The following is a 19942-nucleotide window of genomic DNA, read 5'->3' as shown; positions in this document are numbered from 1 at the left end:
AAGAGAGTGAGAGGTAATCTCTCGGAAGTGAGTCACAGTAAAAGGAATCTCTTTCTTAGACAGCTGTAAGCAGAACATGTGTTCCTAGTGGAAGGTTTCACCTTATCCCCTTTTCTGATGACAAATGTAAAATTTGAGATTTCCCACCACTTTGGTTTCCAGTGATAAATATGAGGGTGACTATCCACAGTGGTCTCACACACAGAAGCAAGAAAAACCTGTCAAAGGCTCTAACTGTTCACTTCTTTGTCCAAAACTAAAAAATACATTTGTTAAAAAAGGCATAGTCTAAGGAAAATATTCAATTACTAGCTGGTTGTTAAGGAGCCGAAACCTAACAAATAGTCACTAGTTACTCATCTGCTGTCAGCCAGGGATTCCATGTTGACAGCAGAATGTAAGCAAAATAGTTGACAGTACAAAAAGAAAATCCATACCAGGCCCTTTCCTGGCCTGCCAGACTGCATCCTCAGACAAGGGTCTGGTATGGATTATGGGGGTGGGGGGTCTCGTGCTATTTAAAAAAATATTTTTACCATGTGGTTCCCGCCGGGTCTGGTATGGATTTTGGGGGTGGGGATCTCGAGCCAGGTAAAAAAAATATTTTTACCATGTGGTCCCCCCCCCCAATATCTATACCAGGTCCAAAGGGTCTGGTAGGGATTGGGGTGGGGGAAACTGCATTTTCTTACGTTTACATTCTGCTGCCAGTGGGGAATCCCCAGCACCCATCTCAGCATGGACGGGTCATGGTTGTTGGGATGTTGGCGGGTGCTGGCTCCTTAACATCCAGCAGCCCTAAGCTGAACTGTAATATTTAGCAGTGGTAGGAATACCCCTGCTAATGGTGGCCATACACTAGATGAAACATTTTCCATAAATCTGTCATTTGGACAGTTTTTTCTTTTTTTGTCCAGTTAGTAGGCACAAATAGAAAATCGGCTTTGGCATTTTTGACCCAAAAGACTGAAGGAAGTGTTTGGAAAACTTGTGCGGAACAGATGATAATTTGAAAGTTTAATGAGTTTCCCGCCCTTTAAAAATCAAACTGTTCGTACTGTGAATATGTGACAAAACAAAAAATTATTCATTTATGTCCATTGAATAATTTATTATCCAAAATTTGGTTATTACATAATGGCAATATCGTTTACTCTTTCAGTGTTCATTATCTGAAAATGAGTTTGTACAATTTTTTGACCAGTGTATGGCCAGCATAAATGTTTCACTTACAGCTGCAGCCAGAGGTCCAGTCTGAGTTAAAATAACGTGCAAAAACACACGTTAAATACTGCAAAATAACAACTGGGCACTTTGACAGCTGTGAACCCAGAAAGGCTCAGAGTTGAGAGCTCAGGGCATCTGCCGCCGTCACATGCCCCATCAATGTTCCATTCATAAATAAACAACCTGACTGAGCGATAGAGGTTTCACCTCAACTTCTTCCTTATTAATGTACTTTGTTCACAATGTGCCCACACAACTGGTATTTTATTTTTCCTTTCTGCATGCAGTATTTACACAGTTTCTTGAAAATCAATAAAATACCTATACAAGAATTTATTTAAATTTCAATTACTGGTTGAAAATCGATTGGCAAGCTAATCTCCTTTTTGAGATTGAAACCTTTAGTTTCAGTCTGTGAAGAAAACAAGAGCTTTCCTTCTTGCCTTGACAGAATAGTTAGTGATCAAGCTTCGATTTAATAGAAGGCAGCTGTTTGAATCAATTGGATATGATTTAAATATTCCTTCTATGGCTCTGCATACTGAGTACAGACCTTAATCCATCTAGTGTGTAAATGTCACTTTCATGCTTTCTATATTTTTATTTGTCAGTGGGAGCTTTGACTGCAAGAGCGCTGCCAACCTTCTGTTTCTCAGATGCACGACTCTCTGCCTTTGCCAACCTGCTTGAGCCAGGCTTAAAGACAAAGACCTTGTCGGCAAAACATGAAAAAGTTTTGATACATTATTGGACACAAATGAATGCAAATTCTTGGAATAAATACATAAATGCAACTCACCTACAAATGAATCGGTTATTTTCAACATTTTAATGTCTTATCTAAAAGCAGATACCACAGGAAGCTTGGCATTACCTATGTGTTGACAGTTTTTTTTTATTCATGTCAGAACTGCTTCTCTCCCTATACAAGTCAATGGAAGTGCAAAGGCAGATTGATGCCACTTAGAAGTAGGTCAGAAGGAAGTCAACTGCAGATCAAATGCATATTACAAATTATCTCAAAAATGTTAAGTGTGAGCAGAAAGCACCTGAAATGAAGCTGTGTTTGCCTTTCGGCTCAAAACCAAAGCCTGTCGTCACATGCTCTTAGCCACAAATTCCTACTCAGTGTGCCTGACTGTGTTTGGTTCTAGAGGGTGACTTTAGGGGCTAAGCCCCACCAATTTTCAGTGCCTTGTCAGATGAGAGTGCTTTGGAGGCCAATAAGGGCACTCTCATTAGTCAGAGTAAAGGCAGGAGGCAAGGCTTAGCCCTAAGGTAAAAGAAATTTGGACCCCACAATCAAGCGGAAACTAGTTTCACACGCACAATTATGTTAGCTTGTAAAAGTAATATTAGGTATCTAGTGCTATCACTTCATGGCTTTTAATTTTAAAAGCTTATAAAAGACTGGCTGGTTCATTTCAAATGCCATTTGAGACAAACCTTGCTAAATATATTTTATACCATCTTGCTGTCTCTTTCTCTTTAGCTATCCAATAGTGCTCTGGGAATTTTATGTAATGTAATAAATATTTATTTGTAAAACAAAAAATATACAAAATACCATGTTTCCCCGAAAATAAGACATCCTCCGAAAATAAGACCTACTTACAGGTTTCCTTCTGGGTGAAATATAAGGCATCCCCCCGAAAATAAGGCCCCCCTAGGTCCTGTCTCGTAATGAAAATTAATTTACTGTAAACTGGTTGCTAGGGCCGCCCCGACTGGCGTCTAGCAACCAGTGATGTCACTGCTGTGTGGAGGCGGAGCGGAGGTCGGAGTGAGCGGGAGAGAGATGCGTGTAGAAGAACAGGAGGATCAGAGCGGACGGGACGCGGCGAAGGTGGTGAGTGCTGGTCTTTCTCTGGTGACACCGCCCTCATGACGACTGAAGGTTCTCAGTCAGTGGCAGACCCTGCTCCAGCCCAGGTCCAGGACCCAGCCAGCCCAGTGACAGTCCCCAGGCAGGCCCCAGGGGGGAAATGTCTGATAAAGGGGTGGGGGGGATGTCTGGTGAAGGTCTTCAGTGGCACAGGGTTGGGGGGAGGGGGATCACTTAAAATGACACAGGGGGATCAGAGGGGACAATCAAAATGACACAGGAGGATCAAAAGGGGTTACTAAAATGGTAATTTCCTTTATTTTCATTTAGCAATAAATGTGTACCGTATTCTTCTTCATGGAAAAATAAGACATCCCCTGAAAATAAGACCTAGCGCATCTTTGGGAGCAAAAATTAATATAAGACACTGTCTTATTTTCGGGGAAACAGGGTATATAGTACTGTATATAATATAAAAAAAGCATTTTTTCAAATACCTGGAAACTTTTTTAGCAAATGAGATTGAAAGTCACCCAGAACCCAGAACTATTACAGTTTTCCATTTATTGAACATTAATATTGTTATAAGAACAGCTGCAGAGGCCAATAAAATTAAACTGAAAATGCTAATAAGTATTTATTATTAAACATATGCTTTGGCACATTTATAAATTTGTATAAAAAAATTGCAACAAGAGCAAAAATTATTCAGCAATAAAAAAATCCCCCAAAAAATAAAAGAGTAAACCTTCTTAGCACATATTGTAGCACCAGGGCCTTTCTAACAAAGTTTTATGCCTTTCTTTTGCTAGTAAAACATTCAGAATTGAGCTTATATATTTTGCTGGACCATTGGTTATCCTTTAGAACACAACTTTACCTTTCTACTGAAGGAGTAGTTGATGTTTGTAACAGGCTTCCAGAGCCAGTCAACAGTAAGTGAATTTAAACATTCTTAGGATAAACATTGATTTATACTAAGACAAAAAGGTTAAAAAATAAAATAAAATATCAATAATAATAAAACAAGAGGCAGACTCGATGGATAACTTGGTCTTTTTCTGCTGTTACATTTCAATGTTTCTATGCTACAGTCTATATGGTAGTAACAATCAAAATTATCCTTTTTAACATAGTGCATCTGACTTCTCATCCTAGTTCATAAATGGGTACTGAATAAGTAAAAATAATTTACAGCAGTATAAAGCGCTTAAATCCCCTCAAAGCCCATGTGGGACATTTGCAGAACAAAGTAATTGCACTATAAGCATGAAGTGTATCTTGAAGTAATGGGATTTTTCTTTATGCAGCTTTGTGGCTTGAGAATTCATAATGTTACATTTCACTTTGAAGTAGAACTCCATAGTGTGTGACATAGACAAAATGTACTAGAAAATGCTAGCTATAAAAATATAACTATATAAAAATATGTGTGTTGTTACTATATATATGTTTTTGCTTTTTCGATCTCTATCAAGTATTTTTACGTACTTGTTTCATTTCCCAAATTAGTGAATTAAATTTAAATGACAAGTACAGACATTTTAGCCTTACACCAGAATGCTGGATACAAGGATATGACAAGAACTTACACTAATATTTCTAGTGTTCAGCCCCACTTCTCAGCTGAGTAATTCATTTGCATGGGAACTGCAACCTGAGTATCCACAGATGTTGCATGAGCGCCAGTGAACAGCAAGGAGTTCCATGTTTATGAAGTCTTTACTTACGTGATAAAAGCCCCAGGTGTGCTAAAAGTTAGTCCAAGAAGGCCTTTATGTGCTGCTCAGACTGCGTTACTTTTCATATTATCAAAAAACTTCAGAGGGTCTTAGGACTGTGTCTTGGTTATTTTGAGTTTTGAGCCAGGCCAGGAATTGTGGGCTCCCTGGCCAACACTCCATGCAGTAATTTCAATAAATGGATAAATGCATTCTGCTGCCAGCAGTTTCTGTTGACACTGGTAAATAACTAAAGCAGTTGTTATTAAATTGCCTTTCTCTGTTTAGCCACATTTGCAATTGAAAGCTGGCTGAAAGTGACTGAGATCACCAAAAATTGGCTTAAAGTGATATTAAAGGCAATTTAAAAAAATTACAAACATGTCATATTTACCTGCTCTGTGCAGTGGTTTTGCACATAGCAGCCCCAATCCTCCTCTTCTTGGGTCCCCCGCCAGTGCACCTGGCCCCTCCCTCCTGCCTAGTGCCCCTAGAGCAAGCAGCTTGCTAGGGGGCGCGCCCAAGCAGGCTCGTTCTGAGCTGCTGCTCTGCATGTCCATTCACACACAGAGCCGAGACTCGGCCTTGCCTCCTTTCTCTCATTGGCTCACTGGCTGTGATTGACATCGAGCCTAGACTTTCGTGCAGATCGCTGGATCACAATGGGGCTCAGGTAAGTATTAGGGGGGCTGGGGGGGCTGCTGCACATGGAAGGTTTTTTGCACAGAAAGTAAAAATCCTTGAGCCTTTACAACCACGTTAAGTATGACCAAGATTATACAAGAGCTACAGATTTTGGTTTTATTTGCATGAACCTACTAAAATTGCCTGCTTTGAAACACATAGATCCTTATGTAAAGCTAAATAAGGTGGCAAACATAAATCTTTCACTTTATCAAATTAAATTAATATTTATATTTTTGCAAAAGGCCAGTTTTGACCAGTTCTCTTTAGTCAACCACCCAAACTGAGAATAAAAAAAATGAGCACAATGTTTCCTACCCTCTTTGTGGTGTGGTGTTAAATGCAAAATGAGAGGTGTAGTTCAACTAAGCACTGACCTCCAAGCAAAACAGGTTTCAGGTTACTGGAGGCATTTATATTTTCTGATTGTTTGCAATGTTGTATTGTACTTTGCAGTTCTTCACTACCCTTTGTACTCATACTGAATGGAAGACAAAAAAACTGTCACAAAACCACCAAGCTGAATTTTGTCTTTTTTACTGCATGCATGGATTGTTTATGAGAAATGATTACACTTTCTCTTTCCTCAGTTCTCATACAAAATTGCTTGATAATAAAAGGTCAGGCTTTGATGAATCATTTTACTGACTTTTATATGTTTTGAACACAGCTGAGTTAATTAGCAGCTTGATGAGGTTCCCAGTGTACATGAGGTATGGTTTGAGGCTGTGAGCATTACAAAGGCCCCAGGCATTTTACCAGCAGTATGGGTCACCGAGCTCTCATCTGCCATCAACACTGACACCTCTTCCACTGATAATATTGAAAACGTGAAGGGCCAATTAGATTGCATATGACATAAGATTACATGTTTCCATGCGATTTTCAAGGCCATTATGTGGTAAAATTTACAGAAGGTATAATATAGCCTGGCACCTAATGGCTCTGCAAATTATCATTATACAACACGAAGCACTGGACACACAGCACAGTGCGGGAAAGATAAATGTCATTGAACAGTAATAACACAAATTCAATTAGACTTTTTAGTTCAAGCATAAACATTGCTTAAAGACTGAAAACAAAACTGTATAAAACCTGTCTAGAAGGCTACGTTGCTTTCAGTGTCGTTGATAGAATATAAATTTTACACTTTCACATACTGGGTAATTCTAATTTACAGTATTCAACAATCCCAGGAATAATACTGGCTATTAACAGTTTTCTGCAGTGTGAAGCTGCTATAGACATCAGAGTGCGGTTAGACAAGTAGGCACAATCTTACCGTCCAGATGTTTCTGCTAAAATGAATGGTTAGTGTTTTGTTAAAGCAAGAACATTTACATTTAGTTACTTTTTTATAAATTTGAAAAAAGATACAGGTCCAATCAGTTTAATATACAGTGTGTATATGCATCTGTGCATGATTTTTAGTCTCTAACAATTCCCGTAGCCCTGTATATTCAACCTCCTGAGGAAGCCATACAAAGGTTTTTGGAAGTTGTCAACACTCTCAGTTGATACTACTTCTAAGTGTGCACTTAATAAGGACTTTGATGGCATCCATAAATCTAGGAGTTATGTCAGTAGACAGACTCCTCAGGCTTAGCAAACTCAAAAAAGATACGTTACACTACTCATCAACCATGGCTGAGTGTACAGAGGCAGCTGTAGCTGTAGGAAAATCAGAGTGGACTCTGGAAGTATGATTATAACCCCTGTGTTCTAACATGAGTCACCTATGGAAAAGATATTGCTGTTTCTTATAGATAACTATGAAATATTGCAGACTTCAGGATCATATTTATACGTTTTAATGCCGACAACAGGTAGGACTTTCAAGAGTTGTTTACTAAGCTTAGTAGCTCAAGCTGAAATTTACACACACGAGGAGTGATTCTTTCCTTTTCTCTCTATCCCCTGACAGGTCTGCTATCAAGTTTTACTCAAAGAGAAAGAGTCTGAAACCAAATTGTTTTTGCTATGGTGCCTCTTTAACCACATCCCGACAGCCCTAGAGCAAATATACTGCTACAGGGCGGCAGGTATGCGCAAAATCACGTATATATATACGTGATTTTGTGTTTCAGGGTAGGGGGCATTCGTGAGCCACGTGCGTGCCCTACCAGCATTGTCGTTCATGGCCACGGCTGTCAGTCACTGGGTCCCGACTGGTGATTACCTGCCGGTGCCCGTTAATTACCAAGGAACTCCAACAGGGAGGAGGGCTACTTTGTTTACTAACAGTCCTCCTCCCTGTCAGCTTGGGCACACTGCTGTGGATGGCTGTGCACCAGAGCAGTGTGCTTACAGTGAAGCACCAACACGCCCCAGTAAAACACTCTCAGTACACAGTTAACCCTTTGATCGCCCCTCATGTTAACCCCTTCCTGCCCAGTGCCATTAGTACAGTGTCAGTGCTTTTTTTTAGCACTGATCACTGTATTGGTATCACTGGGGATGTCAGTGAGACCCAGTGTCGGAATGCCCGCCGCACTCCCACTTTAAGTCTCTGATCACCGCCATTACTAGTAAAAAAAAAAAAAGAAAAAAAATTCCAGTATCTATACCACCATTTGTAAACACTATAAGTTTCATGTAAACCAATTAATTTACACGTATTGGGATTTTGTTTAGCAAAGACATGTAGCAGAATACATTTTGGCCTAAATTTATGATGAAATTTGAATTTTAAAATTTTTTTTTTTACTGGACATCTTTAGTAGCAAAAAGTCAAAAATATTGTTTTTTTTCTCAAAATTGTCGATCTTTTTTTTATAGCACAAAAAATAAAAACCGCACAGGCGATCAAATACCACCAAAAGAAAACTCAATTCGTTCGGTCAGTTAAAGTAACGCAAAAAATGGCCTGGTCAGGAAGGGGGGTAAATCTTCAGGAGGGCAAGTGGTTAAACAATAAAAACATAAACTCTGTAAGTCCTATTATCGCAGGGGAACCCTCTACTAAATGTTTACCTAAAACAAAGATTAGCTGCAAATACCAAGCTCAATGAGTTTCCAGGGGATATGTATATAACCACAGTATGGGCAGCTCCAACAACTCATCTGATCAGCAATGAGACATGAGCACAAAACTTTCACCTTCCTCAGAGACATGATCTGAGGAAGGAGCAAGTCCCTGAAACATGTTATCATGATGACCGAATTCTCTCCTTTGGTTTGACATAGTTCGAGTGCTCCCCTAGGCTTCCAGTTTGCCCTCACCAGCCCTTGTTCAGGCGGTCTCTTGCCAGGTGTATGACATAAGAACCGTATCTGGAACACATGACTTCCAGTGGACCCGCCATCTCAGTGATCCCAGCAGCTGCCATACACACACCCTTCCCACTGTCCTGAGGCTCTTGTGCTGGGCAACCTACTGTTGGGTCCAGGATCATGTGTCATCTTCCAGCTTCTGGGAATATGCTTTTCTCGTCTCCACTAGTTTGGTAATGTATCAATCTGGGCACTCCTACATTCTTTTTAACCCAACATTAAAGTGAATTTTGATTTTTAACTGTTCTTGGGCTTGTGACTCTATTGACTTCCACAGGGTTGGGAGAGCTCCTTCATTCGTTGCTTTGTTTTTCTAAAACAAGCATTGTGTGCAACTGTGTTCATTTAAAGTTAATTTTTCACTTAAACACTTATCACGAAAAGGTGAAATTTTTTTTTAATCCCTTAGGGGAGCCAGTGCATATAGTTCCACGCCAGGTTAAAGTCAAATTTATGGGAGTTCCTATGTGGGGCTACAACACAACACTGACCCCCCTTTCCTTACTTAAGCCGACAGATCTTTTATTATTATGGCTGGACAGTCAGCATTGTGGGACTGTGTGATAGAACTGTCAGCTACTAGTAAACATACATGACACTGGCAGATCCATTACACAGCCCCGCAGAGCTTACTGTTCATTTATAATAGTAAAAGATCAGTCAGCACTAGCTAATCTATGTGCGAGTGCCCATGTATGTTTACTAGCAGCCAGCAGATCTTCCACACAGCTCCAAAGGTGTGGACTATGTAACAGATCTGCCAGCTGATCATAAACATCCAGTGCACTAGCAGATAATTCACACAGCCCCACAGTGCTGCCTGACCCTTTTCTTTTGTAAAAGACAGCAAGCCACCCAACCATGTGGAGGAATTGGAACAGGACCAAATGCTACATGCACTTCATCTCCTGGGATATTTAATATATTGATTTGAAAAATTAACCAGAGAAACTAGTGTTAACTTAGATTGTCCAATCTCCCCTGCTGGCTATTTTATTCAGGTAGCAGGCACCTGTGGCTGTCCAAATACCCAAACAGTGACCACATCTGTTTGTAGGCAGTCACTGTTCATCTGACAATTTTCCACCTATCTCCTCCTGACAAGCATAAGGCCATGGACGACAGGCTTTGCTGTGAAGTGTGTGCAAAACGTAGATGTAAGGGTCTGCGTATCTCCTAAGAGGCATCCTTCATGGTAGTCTGCAATTCACAGTGTTTCAGTTTTTTCAGGTGAAAAGAAACCAGTTTACTACATGCTTCAGAGATCCACTGAGGTCAGAATTCCATTACTATACCAAGCTTATCCAAAGAAGGCAAACCTTAACCAAAAAGCATACAGATAACTAGGAATTACAAGCAACAAGAATCAATTTTTCATTGTAGACCCTCACATATGCTGGTTCAATGATCCATACTTTAAATGTAAACCATTTTAAAATATACAGTTGTCATTAGGGATTTGTATACATTCATCTTTAATCCCATCCATGCCAAATCTGTCACGCACTACTGCAGCCTGCTGACAGCTCATTAGTAAAAAGTTGTGTAACTATAAAAGCACCAATGGCCCAAAAAAAATAGACTAAGAAGGTGGTTTACTCATGCATCATACAAAATATAAAGGGGATCCGTGTATTGTCTCCGGGACCATGTATTTTGAGTACCGTAAGTATTGTAAATTAAAGCAGAATAAAACCAAAAAATCAAAAGTGTTATATTTAGCTATTTACTAATTCTTAGATGTGGTGGCTTCATACAATTTATTTTTAAAGGACACTGAAACATTCACCAGGTGAAAAAAGAAAAATAAGGGGGAAAAAAGCCAAAAAACAAAACTAATACTAATAAACCGATGTTAACAAGAGCACAAGTGTCCACACCCCCAGCAGCTGGATAAATTCACAATGTCCCCTGGCTGATAGCTACAGAATTTTCACTTGAACACCCAGTGCTGTATACATCAAGAGCCTGAAAAAGTCTCCTATATCATTCAACAGGTATGTATATCCTCATATGCTCAATGTCCTAAACTCTTACTTGATCCATGAACACATGAATATAGCCAGCACAAATACAGTCACCTTTACAATTACTTTAAGGATTACTAAGCTGCAATATACTAAAATTTTTGTTTTTGGGTTTAATACCACTTTAAGGTCAAAATAATTTTAATTTGATTTACACAATGTGACAAGCTTTTTGTTCCCTGATTTCTTTAGGGTTTTTCATATAAAGAACTGTATTTTATCTCTCTGCAGGCCATCTGCAAGTTCACCCAGGATTCTTACTAAACAACTGATGTGAAAATAAGATTACCCTGATGGGATACTTGAGGACTGTATTTGAGAAACACTGATTTAAAGATTATGCAATTTTCAGATTTAATCATTTGAAAAGGAACAATTACTGGACCTTAGAAGAGAGAAATATGATCCATGCAATAGATAGGAAGAAATTAGTATTGACCCTCATTATTCTGATTAATTATGTGTAACACAGAAAGTTAAGAACAATGCAGTTTGTTAGTAATTCAAAGAAAAACACTATTAATAGTGAGAAAAAGAATAAAATGTATACATAGAGGGGTCACAATTCTCTAATTAACGTTACACTTTTCAATACATAAATGTATAAACATAGCGGTACATTTCTAATCCACTATATCAGTTTTTTTCACTCCTACATTCCAGAGCATGTATAGCCAAAACTTTTTTTTTTTTTGAGAAAGCAGGGAAGGACTATAATGTCTGTAAGTTTATGTTTTCTATCTGTGTTCCATTAGGGATATTCCCCTTCACTTCCAGTCCCAAAGATGCACCAGAAATGGGAGGCAATCTCTGCAAATAGAAGGGGATTCCCTGTTGGGTTTCTCATTACCTCCTGTCCTGGTGTTAATAGTCAGTTGGACAAATTGAGAGGATAAATCAACCTATCAGGGACAAATACAGCAATAAATTATTGATGGGGTCCAAATCTTTCCCTATTCTATTCAAAACAAAAAATTTTGGAAAAATGGGGCCATGCATACACTTGCACGCACACACACACACACTTGAACACACACACATACATTGTAGAACATTCACACAAAATCTGTACATTTAAAACATAATTGGCTAAATAGTCGTTGCCTCAGATATTCCTATATGTGACTGTATCTCTTAGCATTTACAGCAGATAAGAATTTGTATGAGATTGTAATATGACACTTGTTAGTAATAGGGACTGTACCTGTTGCCTCTTGGTTGCTGTTTGTTGCAGCTGCTGTCACCAGTTCTTGATGAGGTATAGAGCCACTTGAGGACCGTTGACTTGCAATCAGTATTCTGCTCTTTGCTGACGGGAGTCTAGACATGGCACCTAATCCAAGTTGTGGCTTCAGAATCATGGTGGATCTGTAGAAGGTGGGTGGCACCTCATAATGGGTAAATGTAGAAGAGCAGAAGTCATCTTTTCTCTGTCTGTCACCCGCCTACACACAATGAAAACAGAGAAGACAATTTTATACATTCATCTTCTGAATGCTAGCACTTGAAACTAAATTACTTTTGTCCCTAAAGCAAGATATATCACACCAGGTAACTGCTTTCTACAGAGCAGTATCATGAGAAATTGACAATATTTTTCTTTGTAAATGATTACTTTGATGTATATCAAATCCCTTAGTCTGTAATGTAGTGTGCTCTCATTAACTTGGTTTTTACAGCCTAGCCTAAAGCCTCTCAAAATAAAGTTTTGTATAAAAGTGTATATATACAGCCTGGGTGTAAGGGTAAAGACCTTCAAACTGGTTTTTTTTAAAGAAAAATGACCCAATCTTCAGTATAAAATCAATAAAAGGAAAAACAAAGGAAGACTTGTCGGTTAAAGAAACCATCTTGTGCTTCACAAGGTACCTTGGGATACATAGTCCTTAAAAGTCAAAAGTAAACCAAAATTAGCAGAGGGGAAGCTGCACAAAATGCAGGGAATCTGGGAAGTTGTGCACAAAATATGGCCAGCTGACAGGAGCAATCAAAACAGAACAGGAGTTTTTCAAGTAAACTTTTTTTGGATTGTAAAAATAACTATTTTGCTATTATTATATCTACAATCAATTTTAAAAAAACACAAATAGCATACTATCCTAGACACATGGCCCAGAGTATCCTAAAACTTACCAACCACCAAAAAAAGAAAAAAAGGATACACAAACCAAACAAATTTGGATACTCTATTGGTGGAAAAAGTTTAATCAACAAGATTTTAATCAAATTTAGATAGATTAGCCCAGAGTTCCTGTATTTATAACAACAGTAATCTACACAGGGAAATCAAATGAATGGTTAAAGCCACTTAGCATGTCATTAACATGACAGAACAAATGCTTTAAAGAATGCCAGTATATTAACCACTTTATTACCATGCTGCAGCCAAATTATGGCTACAATGTGGTCGTCCAGTTCTGGGAGGGTGTCATATGACTTCCTCCCAGAATGCGCCCTCCAAGTGCCCCCAGCGGCACGCATCCGGCACTGTCTGAGATCGCTATGTCCTTTGGACACAGCTGATCACATGACATGGTAAAAGACCAATCACAGCGGCCTTTTACCACGTGATCAGCGGTGTCCAATCACAGCTGACCCCCATGTAAAATACACTTGCTGCTTATCGGCAGCACTTTGCACATGCTGTGACATTGTGAGGAAAGTACTACCGATAATCGGCAACTGTCGAAGGAGACATCAGCACTGATATCAGTGTAGCCCCAAACATGCCCATCAGTACCCATTAGTGCTGCCCATCAGTGACCAACAGTGCTGCTCAACAGTGCCCAACAGTACTGCCCAGCAATGCTGCCAATCTGTGCCCGTCCATGCCACCAGTCAGTGCTGTCAGTCAGTGCCCTTCAGTGTTACCTATTAGTGCCCATCAGTGCTGCCTATCCATGCCCATAACTGCCGCCTTTCAGTGCCCATCAGTGCTGCATATCAGTGTCTCCTCATCAATGCCCACCTGTGTCACCTCATAAGTGCCTATCAGTGCTGCCTATCAGTGTAGCCTCATTAGTGCACATCAATGAAGGAGAAAAATTATCTGTTTGCAAATTTTTATAATAAAAACAAAGAAAACTTTTTTTGAGCACAAAAATAAAAAAAAACACAAAAAAAACCCAGCAGTGATTAAATACCACCAAATGAAATTTCTATTTCTGGGAAAAAAATTATAAAAATTTCATATGGGTACAGTGTTGCATGACTGTGCAATTGTCATTCAATGTGCGACAGCACCGAAAGCTGAAAGTTGGCCTGGGCAGGAAGGGGGTAAAAGTGCCTAGTAGACAAGTGGTTAAGGCAATCACTGAGGTTGCTTTTGTATCATTGTCATGGCCAGAGAAATCTTCAATCATAGATATACAGTCAGGTCCATAAATATTGGGACATCGACACAATTCTAACATTTTTGGCTCTATACACCACCACAGTAGATTTGAAATAAAACGAACAAGATGTGCTTTAACTGCAGACTGTCAGCTTTAATTTGAGGGTATTTACATCCAAATCAGGTGAACGGTGTAGGAATTACAACAGTTTGCATATGTGCCTCCCACTTGTTAAGGGACCAAAAGTAATGGGACAATTGGCTTCTCAGCTGTTCCATGGCCAGGTGTGTGTTATTCCCTCATTATCCCAATTACAATGAGCAGATAAAAGGTCCAGAGTTCATTTCAAATGTGCTATTTGCATTTGGAATCTGTTGCTGTCAACTCTCAAGATGAGATCCAAAGAGCTGTCACTATCAGTGAAGCAAGCCATCATTAGGCTGAAAAAAACAAAACAAACCCATCAGAGAGATAGCAAAAACATTAGGCATGACCAAAACAACTGTTTGGAACATTCTTAAAAAGAAGGAACGCACCGGTGAGCTCAGCAACACCAAAAGACCAGGAAGACCACTGTGGTGGATGACCGAAGAATTCTTTCCCTGGTGAAGAAAACACCCTTCACAACAGTTGGCCAGATCAAGAACACTCTCCAGGAGGTAGGTGTATGTGTGTCAAAGTCAACAATCAAGAGAAGACTTCACCAGAGTGAATACAGAGGGTTCACCACAAGATGTAAACCATCGGTGAGCCTCAAAAACAGGAAGGACAGATTAGAGTTTGCCAAACGACATCTAAAAAAGCCTTCACAGTTCTGAAACAACATCTTATGGACAGATGAGACCAAGATCAACTTGTACCAGAGTGATGGGAAGAGAAGAGTATGGAGAAGGAAAGGAACTGCTCATGATCCTAAGCATACCACCTCATCAGTGAAGCATGGTGGTGGTAGTGTCATGGCGTGGGCATGTATGGCTGCCAATGGAACTGGTTCTCTTGTATTTATTGATGATGTGACTGCTGACAAAAGCAGCAGGATGAATTCTGAAGTGTTTCGGGAAATATTATCTGCTCATATTCAGCCAAATGTTTCAGAACTCATTGGACGCCGCTTCACAGTGTAGATGGACAATGACCCAAAGCATACTGCAAAAGCAACCAAAGAGTTTTTTAAGAGAAAGAAGTGGAATGTTATGCAATGGCCAAGTCAATCACCTGACCTGAATCTGATTGAGCATGCATTTCACTTGCTGAAGACAAAACTGAAGGGAAAATACCCCAAGAACAAGTAGGAACTGAAGACAATAGCAGTAGAGACCTGGCAGAGCATCATCAGGGATGAAACCCAGCATCTGGTGATGTCTATGCATTCCAGACTTCAGGCTGTAATTGACTGCAAAGGATTTGCAGCCAAGTATTAAAATGTGAAAGTTTGATTTATGATTATTATTCTGTCCCATTACTTTTGGTCCCTTAACAAGTGGGAGGCACATATGCAAACTGTTGTAATTCCTACACCGTTCACCTGATTTGGATGTAAATACCCTCAAATTAAAGCTGACAGTCTGCAGTTAAAGCACATCTTGTTCGTTTCATTTCAAATCTATTGTGGTGGTGTATAGAGCCAAAAATGTTAGAATTGTGTCGATGTCCCAAAATTTATGGACCTGACTGTAGGTCTATGTCAAGCTTTGAGCACTGCATATATCTGTTCTTGAGTTTTTGCTGTGAAGAGGAGAAACAACAAACTTGTCTGCCAACGAGGAAACTATTGTATCTATTCCTCCTCACTAAGGAGAAGTGTGTACAAAAAAAAAAAGACTAACTAGTTCAATGCTCTACCTAGCTTAGTGAATGTGGGGGTCAGTGTTAGAGGCAGTTAGTGGTAGTATCAGTGTCAGTGTGTTTTTTGGTAAGAATTTAGTCTCAGTGTGTGTCATTGGAGTCAATTCACTAAAGGTTAATGTATGTGATATGAACGTCACGTGACAAATTTTTATAAAATATCACGAGATCATAAAAGATTCAATTCATCAATGTAAAATAGCAAATGTGATGTAAATACTTCACATTTGTTAAAATAGTAAGATAAATGCTGCAAAAAAAAACATGAGATAAATCATTAACCTCCCTAGCGGTATGATTATGTCCATATTTCTGTGCTGAAAGCTGTACTTTTTTTGCATGGAAATATGTATTTTTTTATTGTAGGCCTGTAATTCTTAGGAATAACTCACTGAAATCTGTCCAAACAAGAGTCTAGTAAACATCCCAGGTATGATAAAATTTGAAACAGGAAATCATAAATTATAATATAATAAATAATCATAAAAAATAATAATATAATAATAATACATTTAATTCAATAATATAATCAAACCAAAAACACTGAAATTTGAAATAGAGCGCCAACTTCGCACATCGCTGAGCTCAGTCGCAGAATCGTTTTCAGTGGCTGATAACGATTTTCCCCAAAAATCATTATCACTCAATTCTGCAAGCGGTTCTAATTTACTATCACTGTATTCTAGCTGGTCTAAAACCGCTTTTGACATTAGGGATGCTTTTTGGACGCCATGGACTTTTCTCAGTTTCCAGGCAGAAAGAGCAGTAAAAATGCAGGCAAGGCACAGGACAAAGCAGTAGGGACAAAATGTATGTGAAATGCTTTGATACAGTAATGTTTTACTATGTGATTTTAGTGTATTAGTGAATGTAACTTTTTAAAATTTTTTAATTTCCCACCGGTTCCATCCCCCGTACGCCCTGACACTCGCAGGGACCTGAACCCGGAAGACGGATGCCGGTATCGGACGGAGGAGATGGCCGGGGTCGCTGCAGGGGACACATCGCGGGAGCGAAGGACAAGGTAAGTGATCGAGGAATCCCAGAGCAACGCTGCAGGGTAACCCCAAGTGTAGCTCGGGATTACCACTTTTGGCAATGAGATTAACCCCGAGCTTCACACGGGAATACCGCCAGGGAGGTTAAAGTCAATTCACTAAAAAACACACTCATTATTTATCATCTGACTTTTGCTGGTGGTATTTTAGAAATGTACAAAATAACAATTAGAAGAACTCCACACTGGCCAGGAAGTGAAATATATACGATGTATCAATGTGAAAATGTTCTCTGAGCTCAGGAATGTAAATAAATTGTAACATTTCATCTGAGGGAGAACGTTTTGTGAATGAGAGCACATTAGAATGCTTTCATAATTTCACAATATTCCTGTGTGTCTTCTGGTGCAGTGTTAGCCTGCAAAAAAAAAAAAAAAAGCAAAAATATATAAGCACTAAATATTTTAAAACATAAATATATATGATATTAAATATAATATAATAACGCATTTGGTAAATAACACTTTTTAATTGAATTCACTACTTTTGAAATAAATACAGCATGAGTTATTTTATCTCTTAGTGAATTGATCTCATTGTGTTTAGGTATGACAAAAAGAACCAAAACAAAATATGTACTAGGCATGCAGACTGCTTCTACAAACATTTGTGAAATAATGGGTGGCTGTCAGGAACTCAGTGAATTCAAGCGTGGTACTGTGCTAGGTTGCCACCTGTGCAATAAGTCCATCCGTGACATTTCCTTGATACTAAATATTCCATGGTCAACTTTTAGTGGTATTATAACAAAGTGGAAGCAACTGGGGACAACAGCAACTCAGCCACGAAGTGGTAGGCCATGTAAAATGACAGAGCGGGGTCAGCTCATGCTGAAGCGCACAGTGCGCAGAAGTCACCAACTGTCTGCAGAGTCAATAGCTAAAGACCTCCAAACTTCATGTGGCCTTCAGATTAGCACAACAACAGTGTGTAGAGAGCTTCATGGAATTGGTTTCCAAGGCCCATCAGCTGCCTCCAAGCCTTACATCACCAAGTGCAATGCAAAGGATGCAGTGGTGTAAAGCACGCAACCACTGGAGAGCAGTGGAGACACATTGTCAGGGATTGGTGTCCCTGCTGTGATACGCCAGACGGCGCATGCGCAGGACACCGATGCGCTCTAATCAGCAGGCAGCGGGACCCGGTCGATCGCGATGGCTGCGCATACGCACTCGCAATCGCGGGCACGCGCCTGGCACCAATGACAGCGCAGGGCGGGCTATTTAAACGGGAATAGAGGTATGTCAGATTGCCATTTGGTCTTTTATGCTCTATCCTGATACCTGATCCTCTGTTACTCCGTTGCCGACCTCTGCATTGTACCTGACCCTGCTGATTGTATCCTGCTAACCCTTGGCTTGCCTGACCATCCTTCTGCCTGACCCCTTGTACCGCGCTGTTACTGAACCCAGCTTGTGACCTTGACCATTCTCTACCTTCTCCTCCTGTACCTCGCTGCCCGCACGTTACTGACCTGGCCCGCCTGACTACGCTGCCAGCCACCCAGACGATCCAGTCATCCATCCCGCAGGGATCGTCCCTGGTTACCAGGTCTGCCAGCCTCTTCACAGCAGACTCCTTACCCCGCACTCCTCTGACGGTGCTTTCTACCATTGTCGGACGTACTCAGGGGTCGCGACCTGGTCTCAGTCTTCTCCAAGTCCATCCCCACCATCAGGGGCCCTGGTGAATAAGCAGATTGGGACTTAGACCCCACGCCCTGAGGAAATCCGTGCTCTGGACTGATAGACACGCCGCCAGGCGGATCGTGACACACGTGTTCTTTGGAGTGACGAATCACGCTTCTCTGTATAGCAATCCAATGGATGTGTCTGGGTTTGGCGGTTGCCAGGAGAATGGTACTTGTCTGACTGCATTGAGCCAAATGTAAAGTTTGGTGGAGGGGGGATTATGGTGTGGGGGTTGTTTTTCAGGGGTTGGGCTTGGCCCCTTAGTTCCAATGAAAGGAACTCTTAAGGCGTCAATATACCAAGACATTTTTGGACAATTTCACACTCCCAACTTTATCAGAACAGTTTGGGGATGGCCTCTTTCTGTTCCAACATGACTGCACACCAGTGCACAAAACAAGGTCCATACAGACATAGTTGAGTGAGTTTGGGGTGGATGAACTTGGATGTCCTGCACAGAGTCCTGATCTCAACCCGATAGAACACCTTTGGGATGAATTAGAGTGGAGACTGCGAGCCAGGCCTTCTCGTCTGACATCAGTGCCTGACCTCAGGAATGCGCTTCTCAGCAGAGGGGAGGGGCTGGAACATTTGCTGGGAGGACACTAGAGCCGAGAGCTCCCAATGCCCATGAACTCCAAGAAATAAAAGCTTGCTGAAGCCCCTCTTCTTACCTATCCTTCGGGTTGATGTCAGTATGGTGGAGTGGTGTGAGGTGCTGGCAGTGCGGGGGTATTTGTTTTCCCTGTTTCCCCAATCCCTCGGCTGAATGGGGAGGGCAGCTAGTCGGCAGAGCGCTGGAAGGTGGTGAGCACCCAGTTGAAAGTGAGGGGTGTCTTCGGAGCTGCCGCCTCATTCCGAAGAAGAAGTGGTGCGGACACCGGAGTGTGGTGAAAGGACCATCCACCTGGAACTCTGGGGACAACCGCAGAACATTAGATTGCAGGAGGCACACTGATGGGGACAGTGTCAGGGTGTTTAGGAAGACGCTGGGCCAATAGACGAAGAACCGATTAAGAGATACAGAGCACCAAGAGCTCGTAATACACGAAGGATGACCTCTCCAGGCAAATGGTGACTCCCACTTCAACCAAGGTAATTACACCACGAGTAGATCTTCAGCAGGACTCCAGCAGGACCTCGAATGAGGATTGACAACAGTGGTGAAGCCCTCCAAACAGGACTGGTACTGAGAGGGTGAGTGGCTACAGGTTGCAGCATATTATATTATATTACAGATCTACTAAACAGAA

General features: G+C 40.7%; 1 protein-coding gene across 1 annotated transcript in view; it reads right to left on the bottom strand.

Moving 5' to 3' along the window:
• MTUS2 (microtubule associated scaffold protein 2) overlaps positions 1–19942 on the bottom strand; it is a 783807-nt gene that overhangs the window by 462419 nt on the left and 301446 nt on the right. The window contains exon 5 of the mRNA XM_089685846.1: positions 11965–12205. Within this exon, the coding sequence (XP_089541972.1) occupies positions 11965–12205 (241 nt within the window). The remainder of the gene's footprint in view (positions 1–11964; positions 12206–19942) is intronic.

Source organism: Staurois parvus, unplaced genomic scaffold (assembly GCF_062004578.1).
Source record: "Staurois parvus isolate SC_StPar_1 unplaced genomic scaffold, SC_StPar_1.0 ptg000387l, whole genome shotgun sequence".
In the NCBI taxonomy this organism is placed as follows: domain Eukaryota; kingdom Metazoa; phylum Chordata; class Amphibia; order Anura; family Ranidae; genus Staurois; species Staurois parvus.
Note: the sequence above shows the minus strand (reverse complement) of the source record. Positions and strands in the feature narration are given on the sequence as shown.